The sequence below is a fragment of the Carcharhinus amblyrhynchos genome, chromosome 30 (assembly GCF_965287045.1).
Source record: "Carcharhinus amblyrhynchos chromosome 30, sCarAmb.v2.hapA, whole genome shotgun sequence".
NCBI classification, from domain to species: Eukaryota; Metazoa; Chordata; class Chondrichthyes; order Carcharhiniformes; family Carcharhinidae; genus Carcharhinus; species Carcharhinus amblyrhynchos.
Window position 1 is genome coordinate 31,988,656 of NC_137353.1, and position 22,733 is coordinate 32,011,388.

At 42.7% G+C, this 22,733-nt stretch overlaps 1 protein-coding gene across 1 annotated transcript in view; it reads right to left on the reverse strand.

The window, feature by feature from the left end:
* The window catches only part of nphp4 (nephronophthisis 4), a 406,773-nt gene that overhangs the window by 76,987 nt on the left and 307,053 nt on the right, over window positions 1–22,733 (reverse strand). Inside the window, exons 15-17 of the mRNA XM_080214939.1 lie at window positions 18,861–19,027; window positions 15,667–15,827; window positions 10,377–10,557 (exon numbers count right to left, since the gene is read on the reverse strand). Of these exons, the coding sequence (XP_080071065.1) occupies window positions 10,377–10,557; window positions 15,667–15,827; window positions 18,861–19,027 (509 nt within the window). The remainder of the gene's footprint in view (window positions 1–10,376; window positions 10,558–15,666; window positions 15,828–18,860; window positions 19,028–22,733) is intronic.

The window sequence follows — 22,733 nt, forward strand, 5'->3', positions numbered from 1 at the left end:
CTAGCAGGATAAATACACAGCATTATGGGGATAAGACCTGGATGGGATTGTTATTGGTGCTGGCTTCATGTGCCAAATGGCCTCCTTCTGCACTGTAGGGAGCCTATGATTTTAATCACTCTTATGCGGAGAGCTATTAGAAGTTGGAATGCACTGGCTAAAATGATGGTAGAAGCAGATTACAGAATAACTTTCAAAGGGAGCTAGATGAGTACTTGAAGGGAGAAAATTGCAGGGCTATGGGGAAAGAACAGGGCAGTGGGACTAATTAGACAGCTCTATCAAAGAGCCACCACAAATGGGCCAAATGACCTTAAGATCCTGAGGGATCTTGTTAAGATGGAAACGGAAAGCATGTTTCCTCTTGTGGGAGAATCTTGAACCCGGGGTCACTATTTCAAAATAATGGGTCGCTCATTTAAGACAGAGATGAGTTGAGCTGAGAGTCACTGGAACTCTCTTCCTCAAAAGGCAGCAGGAGCACAGTCTTTGGTTTGTTAAGGCTGAGCTAGATAGATCCGTGATTAACACAGGGTGAAAGGTTATCAGGGATAGGAGGAACGTGGGGTTAAAGTTCCAATCAGATCAGCCATGATCTAATTGAATGGCAGAGCAGGCTCGAGGGGCTTACTCTGATTCCCGTACGTTTGTATGTTCCATATTGTTTATTCTATGGCTAAAACTGGAATAACGCAACTGAACTGGTCTTATCATGGCAGAGTTGGGGCTGATTTTAGGGTATTAGCCTCAACCCAACTGGCAGCACTCGCAAATATCCATTGGGGCCGGGTTGGGGGGGTGCGTGCGGGCACAGAATCCCAAAACCCATCTCCAGAAATCTGAGCTCATGATATTGGTTGAGAGCAGTGGACAGTAATGAGGAAGTGCTGCTTTGCCAGATGCTGCCTGTTGTATGGTGTGGACTGAAGAACGCTCTATCCTCTCAGAGATTAGAAAATATCCCGTGTCACTACTTAAAGAGCTGGAATGCTCCCCTGGTGCTATGACCAGCATTTATCCCTCAAGCAACCCCAGTAGAACGGATTATCTCATTTTTTATGTAATTGCTGTTTGCAGGCTGTGTTATGTACAAGTTGGTCATCATATCTACCTTCATTGCAATGCAGCTAACCTTTTAAAGTACTTTACATCCTGTGAAGTGGCTTGAAATATCCTGAAGACATAAATAAATTCAGGTTCTTTCAGTTTTTGATGCATGGACTGTAAGTATATCAGTTGTACTTTTGCTAAAAAATACTGTCACAAATTCTGGACACCTATAGATATCTTCTGGAGTTCTGAGGCAGCAGACGTATCCATTACTGGTCTGAGTAGTTTCCCGATGCTGTCTCCACATCTACTTGACTCAGGAATGCAATAATGAGACTCCCTTGTAAATTGAACCAAATATCTGTGTCTTACAAACATGTAATCACCAATCCAAAGGGAATCAAAACCTGTTGCCGTACAATGTCACAATTGGTCGATCTACAAGATGTTTTGGGACTGCGCTTTAACTTAAAAATGTAAAAATGAAGGGGATCACGTGATTCGTATTGATAGCCCGGCAGGGAACCTCATTGGTATGATTGCTAAAGTTTAAAAGGGGTGATACTGTTTTATGGGAATAAGATGTAAAGTGTTCACATTTGGAGACAGTGGCCACCGCCTGTCTGTTAACAGTGGATAGGAGTCTCAAAAATCCCTGAAAAGTGTTGTGAATGTCTGGTTTGTGAACAGTTGTGCTTTAAACTGTAAATTCTCTTACAAAATTTTAAATTTGATTTGATTTATTATTGTCACATTTATTAACATAGTGAAATATACTGTTCTTGCACGCTATACAGACAAACCATACCATTCATAGAGAAGGAAACGAGAGGGTGCAGAATGTAGTGCTATAGTCATAGCTAGGGTGTACAGAAAGATCAACTTAATGCAAGCTAAGGCCATTCAAAAGTCTGACAGCAGCAGGGAAGGGGCTGTTCTTGAGTCAGTTGGTACGTGACCTCAGACTTTTCTATCTTTTTCCTGAAGGAAGAAGGTGGAAGAGAGAATGTCTGGGGTGCGTGGGGTCCTTAATTATGCTGGCTGTTTTGCCGGGGCAGCGGAGAGTGTAGACAGAGTCAATGGATGGGAGGCTGGTTTGCATGATGGATTGGACTTCATTCATGACCTTTTGTAGTCCTTTGTGGTCTTGGGCAGAACAGGAGACATACCAAGTTGTGATACAACCAGAAAGAATGCTTTCTGTGGTGCATTTGTAAAAGTCAGTGAGTCGTAGCTGACATGCCAAATTTCCTTCGTCTTCTGAGAAAGTAGCGGCATTAAGAGAGAGTTGGAGTCTCAGGGCTAGTTGATAATGATTCCTACCTGGATACAAGGCCCGTGTGATTCATGTCACAATGGGGTTGCATTTTACATTGGCCAGGTGGGCACACATGCCCAACCTGGAAGCATGTTAAATATTACGTGATGACATTGGGTGTGTGTCCCAATGTCATTGCACAGTTGCACAATATTTTGGTCAGTGGGCGCAAGCGCAGAACAGCACCGTGCCCACTGACAACTATACTGCATGTTGAGGGGATTGAATCCCCTATTGATTAACATTCTATGCGCCGCTTGAGTGATTTCAAATTCAGCACATTGGGAACACAGGCAGATGGCCAAATTTTGTTAACATTTTGGATTTAAGGAAAGGATAAAAAGGGGAATGGAGCAGATGCTGGATGAGGTGTTGGGAGTTTCAGAGAGTGAGTTGAGGTGGTGTTTTGGGGTTTGAAGAGAGTGTTTCGTGTTAGGCTCAGCACAGTGTCGAGCTCTCAGGATATCTCTCTCCTCCTACCTACTGCGTCTACTAGCAGTGGCAATCTGCAGTGATGCCTCTACACTCTCTGAATGCTGCCTTTAAACCTTGCGGCAGGTCACCATTAGACACAGCGACTGCCTTGCACCTGCTGGCCCAATCATGCCACAAGTTATACTGGCTGCCACTTGAGTTGACCAGCCAGTGTAATCTCACGATTCTGAATTGATCTCAGCCAAGACCGGGAATCATAGCCACTTCCGATTCCACCCACCAAGTACGGAATTCCACTCATGAAGACGGGCTTCAAGAGCGGAAGATTTCCTAAGATTTCCCTGAAGGCTCACAGCCAGGATTTGGGGAGAGGGAGCAGCTGGAGACTCTCGGGCTCATTGTACAGGAATGCGGGTGGGAGTTTCTCACGGATTGCAAAGGGCAAACTTGTGAGGATGTGAAATGAGGCTGAAAGATTCACCTGGCCTGTGCTAGAGGAAAAATCACCAGGAAAAGCCCTCACCGTGAAATGTTTAAACTATGTTGGTAAGAAGAAAGGAATAGACATAAACCCTCAGCATCTAAGAATCACTTTGGACTGGATTTGGGAAAATCGAAAGACTACTTATTAAACATCATAAAGTATACTTGGAAAGCATATTTCTCAGTTGTGTTAAAGTAAAATGGGAAAGGTTTGTTCTATCAATTGAAGTACAAGTTGCTTACAAAAATAGTTAACGGTGCTTTTAGCCTGCTCATCACAGTAAATATTTTAAAACATAAATTTTGTTGTGACATCCTTTCAGCTATGAACTAGAAATTCAAATTTCTATTTTTCAAGTTATTGGTCGTAACAACAATCCAGCTGCTTGTGTGGCCTTGAACGCTGGATGAAGTGAAATCTCCTCCAGGTCAATGTTTATAAAGCTGAAGCCCTTTCTTCATCGACCTTCTTGCTGAACCTGGTAGTGTACAACCTCAGCATTCTCCTTAATCTTGAGCCAAACTTCAAAATCTCACATCTGGTCCACCATCAAGACTCGCACTTCTGTGTCACCAACAGTTCCCACCGCTCCATTAATGAAACTCTTTGTCCAGACCTTTGCATCCTCGCAGCTTAAGTTTCAAATATTGTCTTCCGCTGCAGAATCTATCAATCTCAGTGTTGTAATTTCGAGTGTTCTGGGAAGAGCACTCCAGTTTGCCACAGTCATTTGTGTGAAGAAGTGCTTTCTGATGTCACAACTGAATGATGTATCTCCAATTTAACATCAGACCCTCTTATCTCCTACCAGAGCAAATGGTTTCTATTGACCATATAACAGACTGGAATGATCTCAAACACTTCAATTGTATCATCCCTTTATCTTCGATACTCAATATAAACCTGGTTCAGTTTCTTTTAAGTTTATTCTTCCCTACTGCCATCAGACTTTTGAATAGATCTACCCCACATTAAGTCGACCTTTCTCTACACCCTGGCTATGACTATACTACATTCTGCACTCTCTTCCTTCCATCTCTATGAACGGTATGTTTTGTCTGTACAGCATGCAAAAAACAATACTTTTCACTGTATACTAATACATGTGACAACAATAAATCAAATCAAGTAGGCTTACATTAACACTGCAATGGGATTAATTGAAAACTCCTAGTCGCTACACACTGACGTCTGTTTGGTGCATGGAGGGAGGATATAGCATGGCCAATGCACCTAATCAGCATGTCTTTTGGACATCTTTCAAACAATATGTCCTCATAATTAACCTTTTTAATCCCTTTATCATTCTGGTAAATCTTCACATCACCCTCTCCAGGGCCAACATATGCTCTCTTGCTCCATTTATAAGATTGTCTCTAGCCTCTGTTCTGTGTTTCTTCCCTTCCTTCTCATTGCCCACCTTATCCCTTTTGTGAGACATCCATCTATTTGACAAATGCCGTGCAAATAAATCACTGTTGTATCTACTTCAGTGCTTTTGCCAAATGAACGCGAGGAAATAAATTCCAGTTTAAGTTCAGGGCATGTTGATTGAGTGCTTGAATCTCTTTCTTTCCCGAGGACAGATTTGTCCGGCACTAAGATCTCACAACCAGCTCACAGCTTCAGTCAATACTGTGAGCTGTGCTCGCTGCTCTAATACATTCAGAACATGGTCACACCAAACAAGTGGCTGCAAAGCTTGCATGGAGGAGTACAGTAGGTGCGGAGAATTGGTGGAGCCAGTGGGGCAGGAGGATAGGTCAAATAGATCAGAGCAGAAGGCGGAAATTCTTACAACATGCGCACCTGTCGCAATAAGTTGTCATTTTTGAACTATTTTTGTTAACCGTCACTGAACCTTTTATCATTCACGCCTGTGAGTCATGATTGGTTGCCTTCCTGTCCTTCCCATTAATTAGGCCAGGTTTCCAAATTTATCCACGGGAAAATGACATTTTGACAGGCGATTGGAGAAACCCACATTACTCGTTGTGTCAACGACATGATGTGACACATGATTTTGCATGTTTGAGCTTATAAAAGGTTCAGTGTATTTTTTTAAATTCTTAGTTTAAATTCTTAGTGATGTTCCGCAGGGCTCTGTACTGGGACCTCTGCTGTTTCTGATATATACATAAATGATTTGGAAGAAGATGTAGCTGGTCTGATTAGTAAGTTTGCGGGCGACACAAAGATTGCTGGAGTTGTGGATAGTGATGAACATTGTCAGAGAATACAGCAGGATATAGATAGGCTGGAAAATTGGGCAGAGAAATGGCAGATGGAATTTAATCCAGATAAATGCGAAGTGATGCATTTTGATAGATCTAATGGAGGAGGGAGCTATACAATGGCAGAACCATCAGGAGTATAGACACACAGAGGGAGCTGTGTGTGGAAATGTGCAAGTCCACAGACCCTTAAAGGTGGCAGCACAGGTGGAAGAAGTGGTGAAGAAGGCACATGGCATGCTTGCCTTTATTAGACAGGGCATAGAGTATAAAAGTTGGCATGTGATGTTGCAGTTATATAGAACGTTGGTTAGGCCACATCCGGAATACTGTGTCCAGTTCTGGTTGCCCTACACTACCAAAAGGATGTGGAAGCTTTGAAGAATGTGCAGAAAAGGTTTACCAGGATGTTGTCTGATATGAAAGGTATCAGCTATGAGGTGAGATTGAGTAAACTGGGGTTGTTCTCCCTGGAAAGACAGAGGTTGAGGGGTGACCTAATAGAAGTTTATAAAATTATGAAGGGCATAGATAGAGTGGACAGTTGGAAGCTTTTTCCCAGGTCAGAAATGACAAACACAAGGGGTCACAAGTTCAAGGTAAGGGGGGCAAAGTTCAATACCGACATGCGGGGGACGTTTTTTACACAGAGGGTGGTGGGGGCCTGGAATGCACTACCACGCAAGGTGGTTGCAGCAGACGCGCTAGGATCATTTAAGACTTACTTAGATAGCCAGATGAACAGACTGGGAATAGAGGGATACAAACAGATGGTCTAGTTAGGAACACATGATCGGTGCAGGCTTGGAGGGCCGAAGGGCCTGTTCCTGTGCTGTATTGTTCTTTGTATCCGTCAAATATCTGAACTTCGAAGACAATGAAAACCTTCAGGCTTTGCCTACTCCTTTTGGGGCCTGAACAGCCAGCAAAGAGAAAGACAGGCTATCACAGGGTGGCACAGTGGTTAGCACTACTGCCTCACTCCTCCAGGTAGCCGGGATCGATTCTGGCCTCGGGATGACTGTGCAGAGTCTGTATGTTCTCGCCGCATCTGCGTGAGTTTCCTCCGGGTGCTCCAGTTTCCTCCCACAGTCCAAAAATGGACTGAACAAGCAAAATTGCCTCTTAGTGTCCCAAGATATGTAGATTAGAGGGATTAGCAGGTTAAACACATGGGATTACAGGGATAGGGTCTGGGTGGGACACACCTTTGGAGAATCGATGCAGACTCCATGGGCAAACTGGCCTGCTTCTGCACTGTAAGAATTCTATAGACCATGTGATCAGTCAAACCTGGGCTTGGAGTCAGGCCCTAGAAATGAAAAGGAAATATACACAGGTTTAAGGTGCTGGGGAGTAGGTACAAAGGAGATGTCAGGGTAAGTTTTTCACCCAGAGGGTGGTGGGTGAGTGGAATCAGCTGCCGTCGATGGTGGTGGAGGCGAACTTTTTGGGGTCTTTTAAGAGACTTCTGGATGAGTACATGGGATTTAACGGGATTGAGGGTTGTAGGTAGGGATATGATCGGCGCAACTTGTGGGCCGAAGGGCCTGTTTGTGCTGTAGTTTTCTATGTTCTATATACTATCCGCACTGTGATAACCAGCGCCGCAATAACCAGCGCCCCGTTAGCCAGTACTTAAGGACCTTTACATAAAATAATTTTTAATAATTCAATGTAGTTGCCACCAGCAATGTCTTCAAAACCATTTGTTAAATAAAAGCATTCCTGAGGTGGAAAAGTGGTATAAATTGTACCTGAAAAAACAACAGGTGAAAATATCAGGTCAAAACAGCTGGATAGCTGGACTGATATTATCTTTTGTCTGACTACAACCATTGCTCTCAATTCCAAACATTCTCTCAGTAAAAGTTCCATTTTCAGTTCAAGTGCTCGCTGCAGTGGTTCATGTTTCCGAGTAACGAATGCAATTCTGCCTAAATCTCACAACAGTAATCCAATAAAGACGAGAACCGAAACCTCAATAGGACGAAAACAAGTTTATCAGGAAATGTTGTGCTGCGGTCACAAGTTTATTGGATGACTATTCCTACACAATACCCATAAATAACTTGGAAAAGCTTGGATTCGATCACTCAAATCTCCAGTTATTACTGCAGCTGCTTGCAATGACTTAGCAGAATTCATTGTTATATTTCTGTAGGTTAGGTGCAAGCATCGTTGTGAATCCTGAGGCCACAAACATAAAGATGCAAACATCTGACTTGAACATTTAAACCTTGAAAATTTAGGGTTAAGGCCCCAAACTAATATTGTGCAAAGATTAAGGTACAAAGACTTAGGATCAGACTTGTATGTCTGAGGCAGAATCTGTAGATGGAGCTACTGTGGGAGATACAACGGGCAATGAAGAAGGCAAATGGTACTTTGCTCTTCATAACAAGAGGATTTGAGTATAGAGATGTTGTGCTGCAATTGTGTAAGGCGTTGGTGAGGCCACACCTGGAGTATTGTGTGAAGTTTTGGTGTCTTTATCTGAGGAAGGATGTCCTTGCTATAGCGGGAGCACAGTGAAGATCTACCAGGCTGATTTCTGGGATGGCAGGTCTGTCATATGAGGAGAGACTAAATTGGTCAGCGTTACATTCACTGGAGTTTAGAAGAGTGAGAGGGAGAAACTTATCAAATTCTAATAGGGTTAGACAGGGTAGGTTCAGAAAGAATGTTCCCAACAGTGGTACGACAGATCTGCCATCCCAGAAATCAGTTTGGTAAACCTTCGCTGTACTCCCTCTATAGCAAGGACATCATGCTGAGATAAGGACACCAAAACTGCACACACTACTCTAGAACTAGGGGTCATAGTTTGAGGATAAGGGGGTAAACCTTTTAGAACTGAGGTGAGGAGAAATTTCTTCACCCAGAGAATGGTGAATGTGTGGTATTCGCTACCACAGAAAGTAGTTGAGGCCAAAACATTGTGTAATTTCAAGAAGAAATTAGATATAGCGCTTGGGACTGAAGGGGTCAAGGGATATGGGGGGCGGGGGGGGGATCAGAATTTTGAACTTGATGATCATAATGAATGGCGGAGCAGGATGAAAGGGCCAAATGGCCTACTCCTCCTTCTAGTTTTATGTTTCTGTGTAATCCCACCATCTAATTTCCATCTTGAGACTGTCAGAAGATGGGGGGGGTGCAAAGGTCTAGGCTGTAAGTGACCTGCAGGCAAGCATCCAGAAATAGAGATGGGATAAGACAGAAATGGAGGTGGATCATGTCATGAGGCAGGCGGTTAAAGGACCCTACCTCTCCTCCCAAAGCATCCCAGTGTTCCCAATGCAATCAGCACTCATTTATATATAACTCAGCCTTTGGACCATTTTCCTCACGCTTCTGCTTCATTCACACTTTCACCCATCACCACCGCGCCGCCACCCCCTCCCCCCCCAACCCCCATCACTTCCACCTAGTTGATTCATTATCCAATTCACAAACAGCGCTCACAAGCCCTATTATAACAGTTGGAAACCATCGAATAGCCCATCAAACTCCGAGTAAACAAACCTTCAAACCTCTTGTGGAAACAAAGTCAGGCCCTTATGAAATAATTAGGCAGTTGAATTGCAGCCAAGAGGCCATGAAACCCCTCATGTAAATAACCAGATTTCAGAACTGCTCTGTCAACAGATGTCTAGGCTGAATAAATAAAGGCAAGGGAAATTCTAAGCAATTATACACAGTTATCATTCCACACTGCCTTTTCAATAGTGAAACGTGTTCTATCTTTTTAACCATTAAAGGAACTACTTAAAACTAATCTGAAGACTTTACCAACTTTTACTTGATAACTTGCCAGGTGACAGAACCAACAATCTAACAAACATATTGTTTAAAGGGGTTCTACATCTACCAATCACCGCACTTTCCTGACTCAGCTCAATGAACATTAAGGATACAGAATTTAATAATGAACCGTAAAGGAGGCAAAACAATTTTTACCATCTTTTAAAACTGTACCTCGCTTCCAATCCAAGGTACACACCTCTCAAGTCCATGAGAATTAAAAGAGAACTTGATCTGGGGCAGGCTGTTAGTGTGTCCACAATGTATTCAGCTGCCCCCTTAACAAGAGCGGACAGCTTCTGGAAGGTGAAAATGGCAGAGTGCGGAAACAGAAGAGGGGGAGGTGCAGGAGAAGGCTGATACCGGAGATGAGGGGGTTAGCCTATGAAGAGAGACTGAATAGACTGGGTCTGTACTCGTTGGAGTTTAGAAGGATGAGGGGGGATCTTATAGAGACGTATAAGATAATGAAAGGGATGGATAGGGTAGAGGTAGAGAGATTCTTCCTGCTTAGAAAGGATAGCCGGACTACAGGGCACAGCCTCAAGATAAGGGGGGGGTTTAGTTCAGAGTTGAGGAGGAACTTCTTCACTCAAAGGGTGGTGAATCTCTGGAATTCTCTGCCCGTTGAAGTGGAGGAGGCTACCTCGCTGAATATATTTAAGTCATGGATAGATAGGTTTCTGATAGACAGGGGAATTAAGGGTTATGGGGAGAAAGCGGGAAAGTGGAACTGAGCCACTTCAGATCAGCCACAATCTTATTGAATGGGGGGGCAGGCATGAGGGGCTAGATGGCCTACTCCTGCTCCTATTTCTTATGTTCTTATGTTCTTATAGGAGGACCTTTCTTTCCAATCCCGCCTCTTTTTGGTCTCAAGCAGGACTGCCAAAATCCAGCCCTTAATGTGTGTTTAATTAAATTCCTCAATCCAATATTTCAACCAATTTTACATGCTAATCTTTTCAAGTACAATTTTCAGTGCTGAGTTCTCGCTTTTGTGTTGCCCGGCCCAAAATAAAGATGTCAGAAGTGTAAGGTTTCTCACCAACATTCCCGAGGCGCATGTGTAGCCTTCCCTTTGTTAGTGTCGTCATTCCATGAGGCTTAACCGTGCCATGCTTTGTGATGTCAGAGAAGGCCATTGGTACATCTGGGGCATATTCTGTGCTTATGACTGCCAGTTCATGGGAAACCTGGACTGCAGTGCGACCCTGACGTAGCAAATACTGCAACAATAAAACGTTGTTTGCCGATTATACTGAACGTTGCAATAAAACACATACAAAAGAACTTTGATAGGATGAACAAACATATTGACCCAAGAGTTAAGGTGGGCACTGAGTGAATGGTGCAGACATTCATTACACTTAAACTTTCCCACAACTTTTTTAGGCCTTTTGCACTGAAAATTGTGGCAATTAGATATCTGTTTCTGTCCATTTCCCCCTTCAGGTGATCTGGGACTTAGGTAAACACAGAAAATGACAGCATGGCTCTCCAACATGCGACACGGTGGCACAGTGGTTTTAGCACTGCTGTCCTACAGCGCCAGAAACCCAGGTTCAATTCCAGCCTCTGTTCACTGTCTGTGTGGAGTTTGCACGTTCTCCCGTATCTGTGTGGGTTTCCTCCAGGTGCTCCGGTTTCCTCCCAAAGTCGGAAAGGTGGGCTGGTTAGCTGGATTGGCCATGCTAAATTGTAGTAAGTCGTCTCACAATGCCAAGTTAAAGTCCAACAGGTTTATTTGGTAGCAAGTAAGTGACGTTTGTTACCAAATAAACCTGTTGGGCTTTAACCTGGTGTTGTGAGGCTTCTTGCTGTGTTTACCACAATCCAACGCCGGCATCTCCACATCATAATAAATTGACCATAGCGTCAGGGGGTTATCAGGGTAAATATGTGGAGTTGCAGGAATAGTGTCTGGAGGGGATTGTGATCGGTGTGGACTCGATGAGCCGAATGGCCTCCTTCTGAGCTGTAGGGATTCTATGATTCAACCAGATGCAATGGAGAATTCTGAATGAGTGGTGCAGAGTCTGAACCAGAACATTCAAACTAGAATAGTTAATTCAATGTCGAATCACGTACAGAAACGAAGGGAGAAAAAGAAAGAAAATGGAGAGGGAGACAGAAATAAAAAGTTTTTTTTAAGATCTCCAAAATGAATTTAAATCTGAAGGAGTGAGATGTCACACTTACAAAAGTTAACTTGCAGTGCCAGAGATGTTGTTCGGCCGTAATTAAGACTTATCACTGAATTAAAAATCCACTTATGAGAGACTGGGCAAGTCCCAGTTTTTTTTTTACAAAGGCTACAAACTGCAGATGCTGGAATCTGAAACAAAAACAGAAAATGCTGGAAAATCTCAGCAGGTCTGACAGCATCTGTGGACCGAGAATAGAGCCAATGTTTCGAGTCTGGATGACCGCTGTGAAGAAGGGTCATTGGACTTGAAACGTTGTCTCTATTCTCTCTCCACAGATCCTGTCAGACCTGCTGAGATTTTCCAGCATTTTCTGTTTTTGTCCTAGATTTTTATGGTGTGCTTAAGTGGGTATCATTTGGCTAAGTACTCTAATTTCACCTTTATTTCGATAGTAAGTCTCTACTTAAAATATCAGTATAGAGGAGCTTCTGGTGGGATAGGGCAACTTAGACTGCAAGTTCCAGATTTTCATATTTAATTGCCCTGTCTAATTTACTTTTTAATAATGGCTAGCATTAAAAATCTTGATGAGGTTATCAGTGCCAGCCATTATTAAAGAGTAAATTAGACAGGGCAATTAAATGTGAAAATCAGGAAGTTGCACTCCAAGTTGCCCTATCCCACCAGAAACTCCTTTATACTGATATTTTAAGTAGAGACTTACTATCCAAATAAAGGTGAAATTAGAATATTTAGCGAAATGATACCCCACTTAAGCATGCCATAAAAATCTAGGACAAAAACAGAAAATGCTGGAAAATCTCAGCAGGTCTGACAGGATCTGTGGAGAGAGAATAGAGACAACGTTTCGAGTCCAATGACCCTTCTTCACAGTGGTCATCCAGACTCGAAACATTGGCTCTATTCTCGGTCCACAGATGCTGTCAGACCTGCTGAAATTTTCCAGCATTTTCTGTTGTTGTCCTAGATTTTTATGGTATGCTTAAGTGGATATCATTTTGCAAAGTACTCTAATTTCACCTTTATTTGAATAGTAAGTGTCTACTTAAAATATCAGTATAGAGGAGCTTCTGGTGGGATAGGGCAACTTGGAGTGCAAGTTCCAGATTTTCACATTTAATTGCCCTGTCTAATTTACTCTTTAATAATGGCTAGCACTGATAACCTCATCAAGATTTTTACCGCAAAATCCCACTGAATGTTAACTCTGAACTTCTAATATTTCGAAAGCCCTTCATTGAGGCAAATACTGTACAGAAAATAAACCACTTACCATAAAAGCAACACCCTCAAGCATGTTTAAAAGTGCTTCCAATTAACAGTAGAACATAAGATTTATTTAGCTTTTAACTGAAGGAATATTTTAGCCATTAAGAGTGAATTATATATGAATGTGCACTGTTGAAATCATTTTACAGCTCAAACCTAGTTTATAGCATTAATAATTTAAAAAAAGTGAGTATGAAAAGCCAGATTGGAAGTAATTTTTCTATAGCACACATGTTTAATAGAACTTGAGTGGTGCAGAAAAAAAAAAGACATGCCGAAGATTTTTCACCTTGAACTTATCAGGTCAGACTCACAAGAATACCAAATCTCAAAGGGATTACACTGCATGGCAAGTGGGGTCTGATTGGCAGAGGCATTGCCATAAAGAACGCACCAGGGAACAGTTAACTGACAAGTTTCTTTTTAAATTTAAACCAGGCAGATTGAATCTGATTAGTCATGGCATTGACTGATTATGATGTGGGTATGCCGGCGTTGGACTGGCGTAAACACAGTAAAAAGTCTGACAACACCAGGTTTTAGTCCAACCTATTTATTTGATAATATACTCGCAAGCTTTCGAGGGGTTACCCTCTTCGTCAGGTGAATGGAGAGTTCTGGCATATGCTCTGTCTGAGGCCAGAACTCTCCATTCACCTGACGAAGAGGGTAACCCCTCGAAAGCTTGTGAGTATATTATCAAATAAATAGGTTGGACTAAAACCTGGTGTTGTCAGACTTTTTACTGTATTGACTGATTAGTCAAGGGAATGAACCACTCCCACTCCCCCCCGCATCACCCCAAGTCTTTTTTTAGTTGAAAAAGGTGCAATGCTTGGGCTAATTATTTCTGTTTGCAAATGATAGGGCCCTGTGTTTGAATATATATATAGCTTTTAGCATATCTTTTTATCAACAGAACTTATTTTAGAAAGGTAAGTCAATATAATTCATTACAGCAAACTAATTATTTGCACAAGTTATCTTTCTGCATTTGTTGCTGTCATCCAAAAGGTGTACTTAATTTGCCTGCAGCTAGGGAAATCTCTTTAGGTTCATGTGCCAAGGTAGCATTTCCTCAGTGGTACTGCTATAACAGCAATGGTTAAAGGAAGGGTGAAGGCAGTGTGTTTGTGACCCCTGGATGCACTTCATATTGTAATAATGGGGTTAAGTCACATCTTATTTTTGCCTTTTTAACACTGGATGCTCATGTCAGAACAAATAAGAATTGGCCTTGCCAAAAAAGGCAAAACAGAATAAAAACCAAAATCTAAATGAAGAGAAAGAATAAGCTAGTTTTATTTTATTCATTCATGGGACATGGGCATTGCTGACTAGCCAGCATTTGTTGCCCATCCCAGTTGCCCTTGAAAGGGCAGTTGAGAGTCAACCACATTGCTGTGGCTCTGGAGTCACATGTAAGCCAGACCAGTTAAGGGCAGTAGATTTCCTTCCCTAAAGGACGTTAGTGAACCAGATGGGTTTTTCCAATAATCGGCAATGGTTTCAGGTCATCAGTAGATTCTTAATTCCAGATATTCTTGCTTGAATTCAAATTCCACCACCTGCCGTGGCAGGATTCGAACCTGGGTCTCCAGAACATTAGGTGAGTTTCTGGATTAATAGTGTAGCGATAATACCACTAAGCCATCGCCTACCCTGCAGTTGTGTGACATTAGAGAGGCAAATCTACATCTACACAAATCTAATGCAGATTCTGCTACTTTATCAGTTCTAATGTGCATTGTTTATTGAAGGATACCTGTCTCTTTTAGTTGCTACACATGCAGACTAAAATCTGTCCAGTAAATTTCAGAACACATTTTCTGGTCAGTATTGGAACTGAATCCTATCTCTATGGCTGACAGCAATGGCATCTGGAGATCACCTGCCCTGTTTGGTGAGCTCCCAAATTCAGCCCTGCCATTTTGGGAGCTTTGAAGCATTCTATCGATCTGCATGCACCAATATCTCCGTTTCAAAGGTCAATGCAACTGATAAAGCAATTCTTTAAAAAGTGCAGATAGATTTATTTGTGCTAACGTTAATCTACCCTTACATGTGCTTTGGCAGTTGATGCTGGAAACGTCCCTCCTAGGGTGGGATTTTCTGGTCGCGCTCACCCCAAAACCGGAAAATCCCACCCGAAGTTAACAGACCTTTGCACGGTCTACATCCTCACCCACTACGATTCCCATGGTGGACGGGACAATACTATTCCCCCAAAGTCTCCAATACTGTTATGCTCTATACACCCTAAACCTCATTACATCTTCATGCTTTGCAATCATGATCCCCATCTCCACAAATTTTCCAGAACCTCCCAACGATGGACTCTTTATCACCTTCCATCTTTTCTGCCTCCTAGACTTTTACAACCATAACTCGATATAATCTGACCACTGTTTCTGATCTGCATTGTTATCTCTTTCGAACCTTGGTGGTACCATTTACTTTGGGCTTCAGACTTTATCTAAATGTTAGGCACCAAAGTAGATGTTTTAGAATAGAATAGAATCCCTCGTGTGCAGAAGGAGACCACTCAAGCCTGCACCAATGATAATCCCGCCCAGGTCCTATCCCCGTAACACCACATATCATCCCCCTTACACTAACTTTAGAATAGGAAGTAATATTCAGAATTAGCCAAATGTAGTCTGTTGTTATTTACATTAAGATAGTCATTTTTGAGGTCTAGGCGTAACAACAAAGAATTGCTCAAAAGCATTAACACAGAGCATTTCCAACTCTGAGGACATCAGTATTACTTGGGTTGTGTAACGTGGGAAAGTATTTTGAAGTAATCTGACACTCAACTGCTTTACCAACAAAATCAACTTGACTTATTCAATGCCTTTAACCCTTGTTCAAGTAGCATGCTTTGATAATCTTTACCTTTAGTTCCACGGCAGCAGTGCCAATCAGAAGCAAGGATTCTGCATCCCAAACGTCAATTTGCAGTGTCTGCATGGCCAGGTATTGCATAAACCAACGCTGCTCTCCTTCTTTCATGTTACTTGGCTCCACCATGAATTTCAGCTCCAACCCTGGAGAATCTACAGCAGACGGAAATGGGAATTAAGCAGGTATAAAAACTCGACGAGTTGACTATAAAGGAACAATGCTTTATTACACCAAATAAAGTAAAGCAAAAACCACAAGCCTATGGTGAACACTAACAGGTCCCAACTGGGACAATGCAATAATGGATCCGCTCAGAGGCCTGCTTTATAAAGGGTTCAGTATACAAGATCTGTTTGGTTGGTTTGTTACCAACCCCCAGGGAGCAATGAGTCCTCAATGAGTCCTACAGGGTGGTCAATCAGTGATTCCCCATGCAAGTCCTGCAGGCTATCGCAGAGGGCGAGGCTAAATTAATTCAATGAGACAATACTTGTGGAGATCAGAGGGGTGGATATTAGTGAAATTCACGCTAGTTATCCCCTGGTAAGAAATTTGTATAATACCAATCTTTAAACGTTAACAAAACCAAAAGTGCTGATGTAAACTTCTTGAAAAGTGAAGCACCAGAATTCCTACAGGTGGCAAAAATCAATTATAGCCCATAACCTTCTAGAAATCAAATCTGTAAAAGTGTTTGCTTTTGAGAATAAAGATAAACAGTTTTATAAAAAGAAACCCGGTGAAAATTTACACCGGAAATAATCATATAAAAATGGGAAGGTGGAACAGTAATAAATTTCATTATTTTTAAAAGGAGTTGTTTTTCTGCTGTAAGGACAGTCCCTTAAAATGTACATCTCAGCTCTCCTGGCTTTTACAGTCCGAGATATGAAACAGAACTTTGAAAAAGCAATCAGGCCTCTCAACAGCAACTATAAGCATCACCCTCCACAAACATAATGGAATGTTAACTCCACAGAAGAGATGGTGTTTGGAGGCAGAAGAAAAGCCCTTTGAGCAACCTCAAGATCTCCGTCATAAATTCCTCCCCAATTCTGAGCATGACTGTGTTTCAATTTCCTTAGGAATGTAGTGTTAGAAATACTAAGGGAGGTTAGTAACCAATTATATAGTTAAATCAGGAGGGGTTAAGTTCTAACGTAGGAAGTCGAGAACAAAACATTATGCGAGAGCTACATGCATTTATATCCAATTGGCTACTTCACCCTGGGTCCAGTGAGATTTAACTTATGCATCAACCCACAACGTGATTTGGTGCCAAAGGCCTTGCAAAAGTCCATGTAGACAACATCGACTGCACTGCCCTCATTTACCTTCTTGGTTACCCCTTCAAAAAACACGATCAAATTTGTGAGACATGATTTTCCACTCACAAAGCCATGCTGAGTGTTGCTAATCAGTCCTTGCCTCTCTAAATACCTGTACATCCTGTCTGTCAGAATACCTTCTAACAACTTAACCATTGGCCAGGGAACTACTGGCCTGTAATTCCCTGGCTTTTCCCTGCAGACCTTCTTAAACAAAGGCATGACATTTGCTACTCTCCAATCTTTAGACATCTTACCTGCGGCTGTCGATGATTCAAATATCTCTGGTAGGGGAGACGCAATTTCCTTCCTAGCCTCCCACAACATCCTGGGGTACATTTCCTCAGGTCCCGGGAATTTATCTACCTTGATGCATTTTAAAACTTTCAGCACCTCCTCCTCTGTAATATGTACATTCCTCAAGACATCGCTATTTATTTCCCCAAGTTCTCTAACATCCATTCTTTCTCAATAGTAAATACCGATGAGAAATATTCATTTAGGATCTCACCCATCTCTTGTAGATCCACACATAGATGACCTTGTTGATCCTTAAGAGACCCTATTCTCTCCCTAGTTACTCTTTTGCCCTTTATGTATTTGTAAAACATGGGTGAGAAGGGGAAGATGTCTACAACTCCTGGCATATTTATGTATTCCTCTTCCATACTGCAGGTATGCTTGCGTAATAACCTTATACATTATATACCCAAATGTATAAAGGCAAGCCACACTGTAGGGATTTTAAATGGTCCTGAAGAGTCTAGTGTGATTAGTCAGGCTTAGCTCAGTTAGCCGTACGACTGGTTGGTGACACAGAGAATCATAGAAACCCCACAGTGCAGAAGGAAGCCATTCAGCCCATCGAGTCTGCACTGATTATAATCCCACCCAGGCCCTACCCCCTACATATTTACCCACTAATCCCTCTAACCTACACATCTCAGGATTCTAAGGGGCAATTTTTGGCATGGCCAATCAACCTAACCTGCACATCTTTGAACTATGGGAGGAAACCGGAGCACCCGGAGGAAACCCACGTAGACACGAGGAGAATGTGCAAACTCCACACAGACAGTGACCTGAGCCAGGAATCAAACCCGGGTCCCTGGAGCTGTGAAGCAGCAGTGCTAACCACTGTGCTACCGTGCCGCCCCAGCATGAGTTCAATTCATGTTCTGGTTAAAGTTATTCGTGAAGGCCCTGACTTTTCAGCTTTGTCCCTCACCTGAGGTGTAGTGACCCTCAGGCTAAATCACCACCAGTCATCTGGAACTAGGGTGACTTCACTTTTAAGTTATATTTTCACTACATATTTTTGCACATTGTGACATGACCAGCGTTGGCAAAATAAGCCAATTATGAAGACCAATCTCCATCAATTCTCAGATCTTTGCACCTGTCATGCAAAAGAATAGTCCTATACCAAAATATACCCTTTGGTCTAATTGGTATCTTAGAGACAAATTAGGCTAACAGTCATCTCATAATTTATATTTCTCATTATCAACTGAGGTGACAATGATAATCCGTCTCTTTTCAATCAATGAAGGCACATGCTGCTAGATAAATGAGTTCAATTTACAAAATAAATTAAGCAAGTAATAAGTAATTCAATTAGCAAGGCATTTGCATCAATTCCTGTGAACCTGGCGGTTAGAGTGTGGTACTCTACTACGGAAGGAGTGAAGCCCAAAAGCGCAGATACATTTAAGGGTAAGCTCAATGAGGAAGAGAGGAACTGATAGGCTTAGATGAAGAAGGGTAGGAGGAAGATCTGGTGAAGCGTGAATCTCAGCATGGAGCTGTTCAAACAAATAGCCTGCCAGTGTGCCGTAAACATATTGCAGTACTCACTTAAATTACCGGTGCCATTTTTGTTCAGGGGCACAAGAATGAAAAGGCTAGACTTTTTCGTGTTGTCCATCTTCTCCAGTTTCAGCTGCTGCGTCGTCATGGGTGGAAAGCGGTAAAACTGAAAGGTAAAGTAGATTGATCTTGGCTGAAGGCTATCCACAGGTACTCTGAAAGAAAAAAAAATTAAAGCAACTTACTGAGAGTGCATACGCTTTACTCAAATAGTTATCTCTTGCATGTGTCAGATGGGCAAACTCCAATCATTTTGCACCTTGGTGGCTAATGGGGCAGGTGCCAGTTGCTGAATGTAAAACTAAGTTAGTGAGTTGAGTTATAAAAGATACCAATGGAAAGAGCAACCTTGTGTAATTGTGAATTCCCACTTTGAAATATTTTAAAATGTAGGCACACACATTCTCTAACAGGTAAAACAGGAGGCAATGCCACACAGCTCCACAAGGGCCTCATTTCTGATTCATTACTGGAGGTTGGCCTCACCATTAAGACCAATATTTGGCAGAGGGTGCTAATGTGAGCATCACAATCATACACAAAAAATCCTAAAGGCAGCAAAAATATATGGATTCTAAGCGGACTTGTGCAGTAACCAGTCATTTGCCCCGGCCATGGTGTCTGTTGGAGACTTTACAATCTTTTCTCTGATTTCCCTAGGTATAAAAAGTCAAGAAAAGGTGGAGGAAGAGTCGTTTCACCAGGTTTACATCCCTTTCATGTTGCCCCTGAGGTTTCAGGGATTTTGCCTCCAGGAGGGGATTGGCCAACACTAAGTGCAGGTCCGCTGGAGTTTGCGAAGGAGATGAGAGAGTCATAGAGGTTTACAGCATGGAAACAGACCCTTCGGCCCAACTTGTCCGTGCGAGTTAGTTTGAATCTTCGTGTGTCAACCACATATTACACTTTGTGTAAAACCCACGAGCCCAAGCATAGTTGGGGCATTACACTCTCCCACAAAGGGAAACATCCTCTCTGCATCCACCAGTACACCCACTATCTCTGTAGCTATTTCCTTTAATACCCTGGGATGCCACCCATTAGTTCCACGGGCCTTATTGGCCTTTAGCCCCATTAGTTTCCCTAGTACTTTTTCTCCAGTGCTAGTTGTTTTATTAATTCCCTATCCACCCAAACCCCCACCCACCCTACTTCTGCTCCTTGATCATTTAATATTTTTGGAATGCTATTAGTTTGTTCCACGATGAAGACAAACGCAAAGTATTGGTTTAACCCTGCAATGTCCTCACTATGAAAGGGGCCATGGGCATTCCCAGCTTCCCACTGATTTTCCAGGCTAAGCTCCGGCTGAAACTCGGTGTTATGGGCTGGTAGTGTTAATTCAGCCAGCAGTCATCTTGCCTTTGGTGAGGCTGAAGACAAGGTGATAAGCATGCCTCATTTTTTTTAGGACTGTCTTTCCTGACAAGGTCATTAGAAGCAATTGAAACCTTCCGACGATAGATCCTTTGATTTGATTTATAAGAACACAAGACGTAGGAGCAGGAGTAGGCCATCTAGCTCTTTGAGCCTGCCCCGCCATTCAGTAAGATCATGGCTGATCTGAAGTGGATCAGTTCCACTTTCCCGCTTTCTCCCCATAACCCTTAATTCCCTTGTCTACCAAAAACCTATCTATCCGTGTCTTAAATATATTTAGCGAGGTAGCCTCCACCACTTCAACGGGCAGAGAATTCCAGAGATTCACCACCCTTTGAGTGAAGAAGTTCCTCCTCAACTCCGTTCTAAACTGCCCACCCCCCCCCTTATCTTGAGGCTGTGCCCTTTAGTCCTGCTTTCCTTTCTAAGCGGGAAGAACCTCTCTACCTCTACCCTATCCATCCCTTTCATTATCTTATACGTCTCTATAAGATCCCCCCCCCAACCTTCTAAACTCCAACGAGTACAGACCCAGTCTATTTAGCCTCTCTTCATAGTCCAACCCCCTCATGTCCGGTATCAGCCTAGTGAACCTCCTCTGCACTCCCTCCAAGGCCAAAATATCCTTGCACAAGTGCGGCGACCAAAACTGCACACAGTTATCATTGTCACATGTATTAGTACACAGTGAAAAGTATTGTTTCTTGCACGCCATACAGGTAGAGTATACCGTTCACAGAGAAGGAAATGAGAGTGTGCAGGATGTAGTGTTACAGTTATAACCAGGGTGCAGAGAAAGATCAGTTTAAGGTGAGGTAGGCACATTCAAAAGTCTGATAGCAGCAGGGGAGAAGCTGTTCTTGAGTTGGTTGGCACATCCTGGTCATGGTTTTTAAAGGTGACTAAATCCATTCATTTGAAAGCCATTGTTATGAAACTTCATGGTCTTTTGTCCTTGCAGCTGTGGCCAGAAGACCCCATGCTCCCTCCAGCTCCACACCAGTTCTGGAACTGGAATTCCCTTCCTGGGGCAGGATGGTGGCGCTGTGGTTATCACTTGGGTCACTGTGTGTGTGGAGTTTGCACATTCTCCCTGTGTCTGAGTGGGTTTCCTCCGGATGCTCCAGTTTCTTCCCACAGTTCAAAGATGTGCGGGTTAGATGGGTTGGCTTTGCTAAATTGCCCCCTAGTGTCAGGGGGATTAGCTAGGGTAAATGCATGGGATTATGAGGATAGGGCTTGGATGGGATTGTAGTCAGTGCAGGCTCGATGAGCCAAATGGCCTCCTTCTGCACTGTAGAGCTCTATGATAATACCTCAAATCAAGTTGTGGTAAATTTTATTGCAATTGAATCTACATATAATGATAATTGAATAGGATACCTCATTGAAGAGAATCATTGAATCCCTACAATGCAGAAGCAGGCCATTCAGCCCATTGACTCTGTACTGACTCTCTGACAGAGCATTCCACCCAAGCCTCATTCCCGTAACCCCACGTATTTACTCTGTTCTTCCCCCTAATCTTTGGACACTAAGGGGCAATTTTGCATGGCCAATCCGTCTAACCTGCACATCTTTGGACTGTGTGAGGAAACCAGGAGGAAACCCACACAGACATGAGAAGAATGTGCAAACTCCGCACAGACAGAGACCAAAAGCCAGCACTGACCCCGGGTCCCCAGCACTGAGAGGCAGCAGTGCTAACCACTGCGCCGCCCTACGTAAATCTCATTTAGAATTGTGGTAAATCCCACAACTACAACAAGGAAAGTGATCAAAAGCACTCATAACAAATGATACTCTTTGAATCTGATCGATGAAACATGCTCCAGGAATCAACTGTTTGAAAGAACAGAGACCATGTCGAAATCTGTCAAAACATCAAGTATCAAAAAAAGCTTTTGTTCAGTGACAACTATCCACGTGACACCAGGATGCTCAGTTAACGCACAAAAAGAAAAACAGTGCAATAGATTTGATCTTTTGAGCCTTTCCCTGAAGTTTTTATGAGCTTTGCTGTCAATAGCTGAGTAATTCAAAGCACAAAACTCTGACTGGCCGGCCGAAGGAAAAGTGCTGAAATCATTTCCATGCTTCATTGACCAATTTAATACATCCTGCAATCTGCAAAGCCTATCTCTGAGAATAAATGAATGGACTGTTGCAGGTTCTTGCTAACTCCATGAACCTTTGAAAATGTTGGGTGAAACCCGGATGCCAAAGACTCCCAATTTCTGACAGATTCGATATTTGTCAGCAGCAGGAAAGGAGAGGGACAGATTCACACGAGGGGAATCAGAATTCAGCAGACACACTTGAACTGAGTGCTGAGTTCAAACAGACTCCATTTTCTCTGTTGCGGTGTGGGAGTCTTGAATAAATGGAATAGGTGCAAATGCTCTTGAAGGCTGGATAAGGACTGCTTAAGTGTCATGATCAGTTTTCTTTTAAAAACTCCATTCTTTAAACATGAAAAAA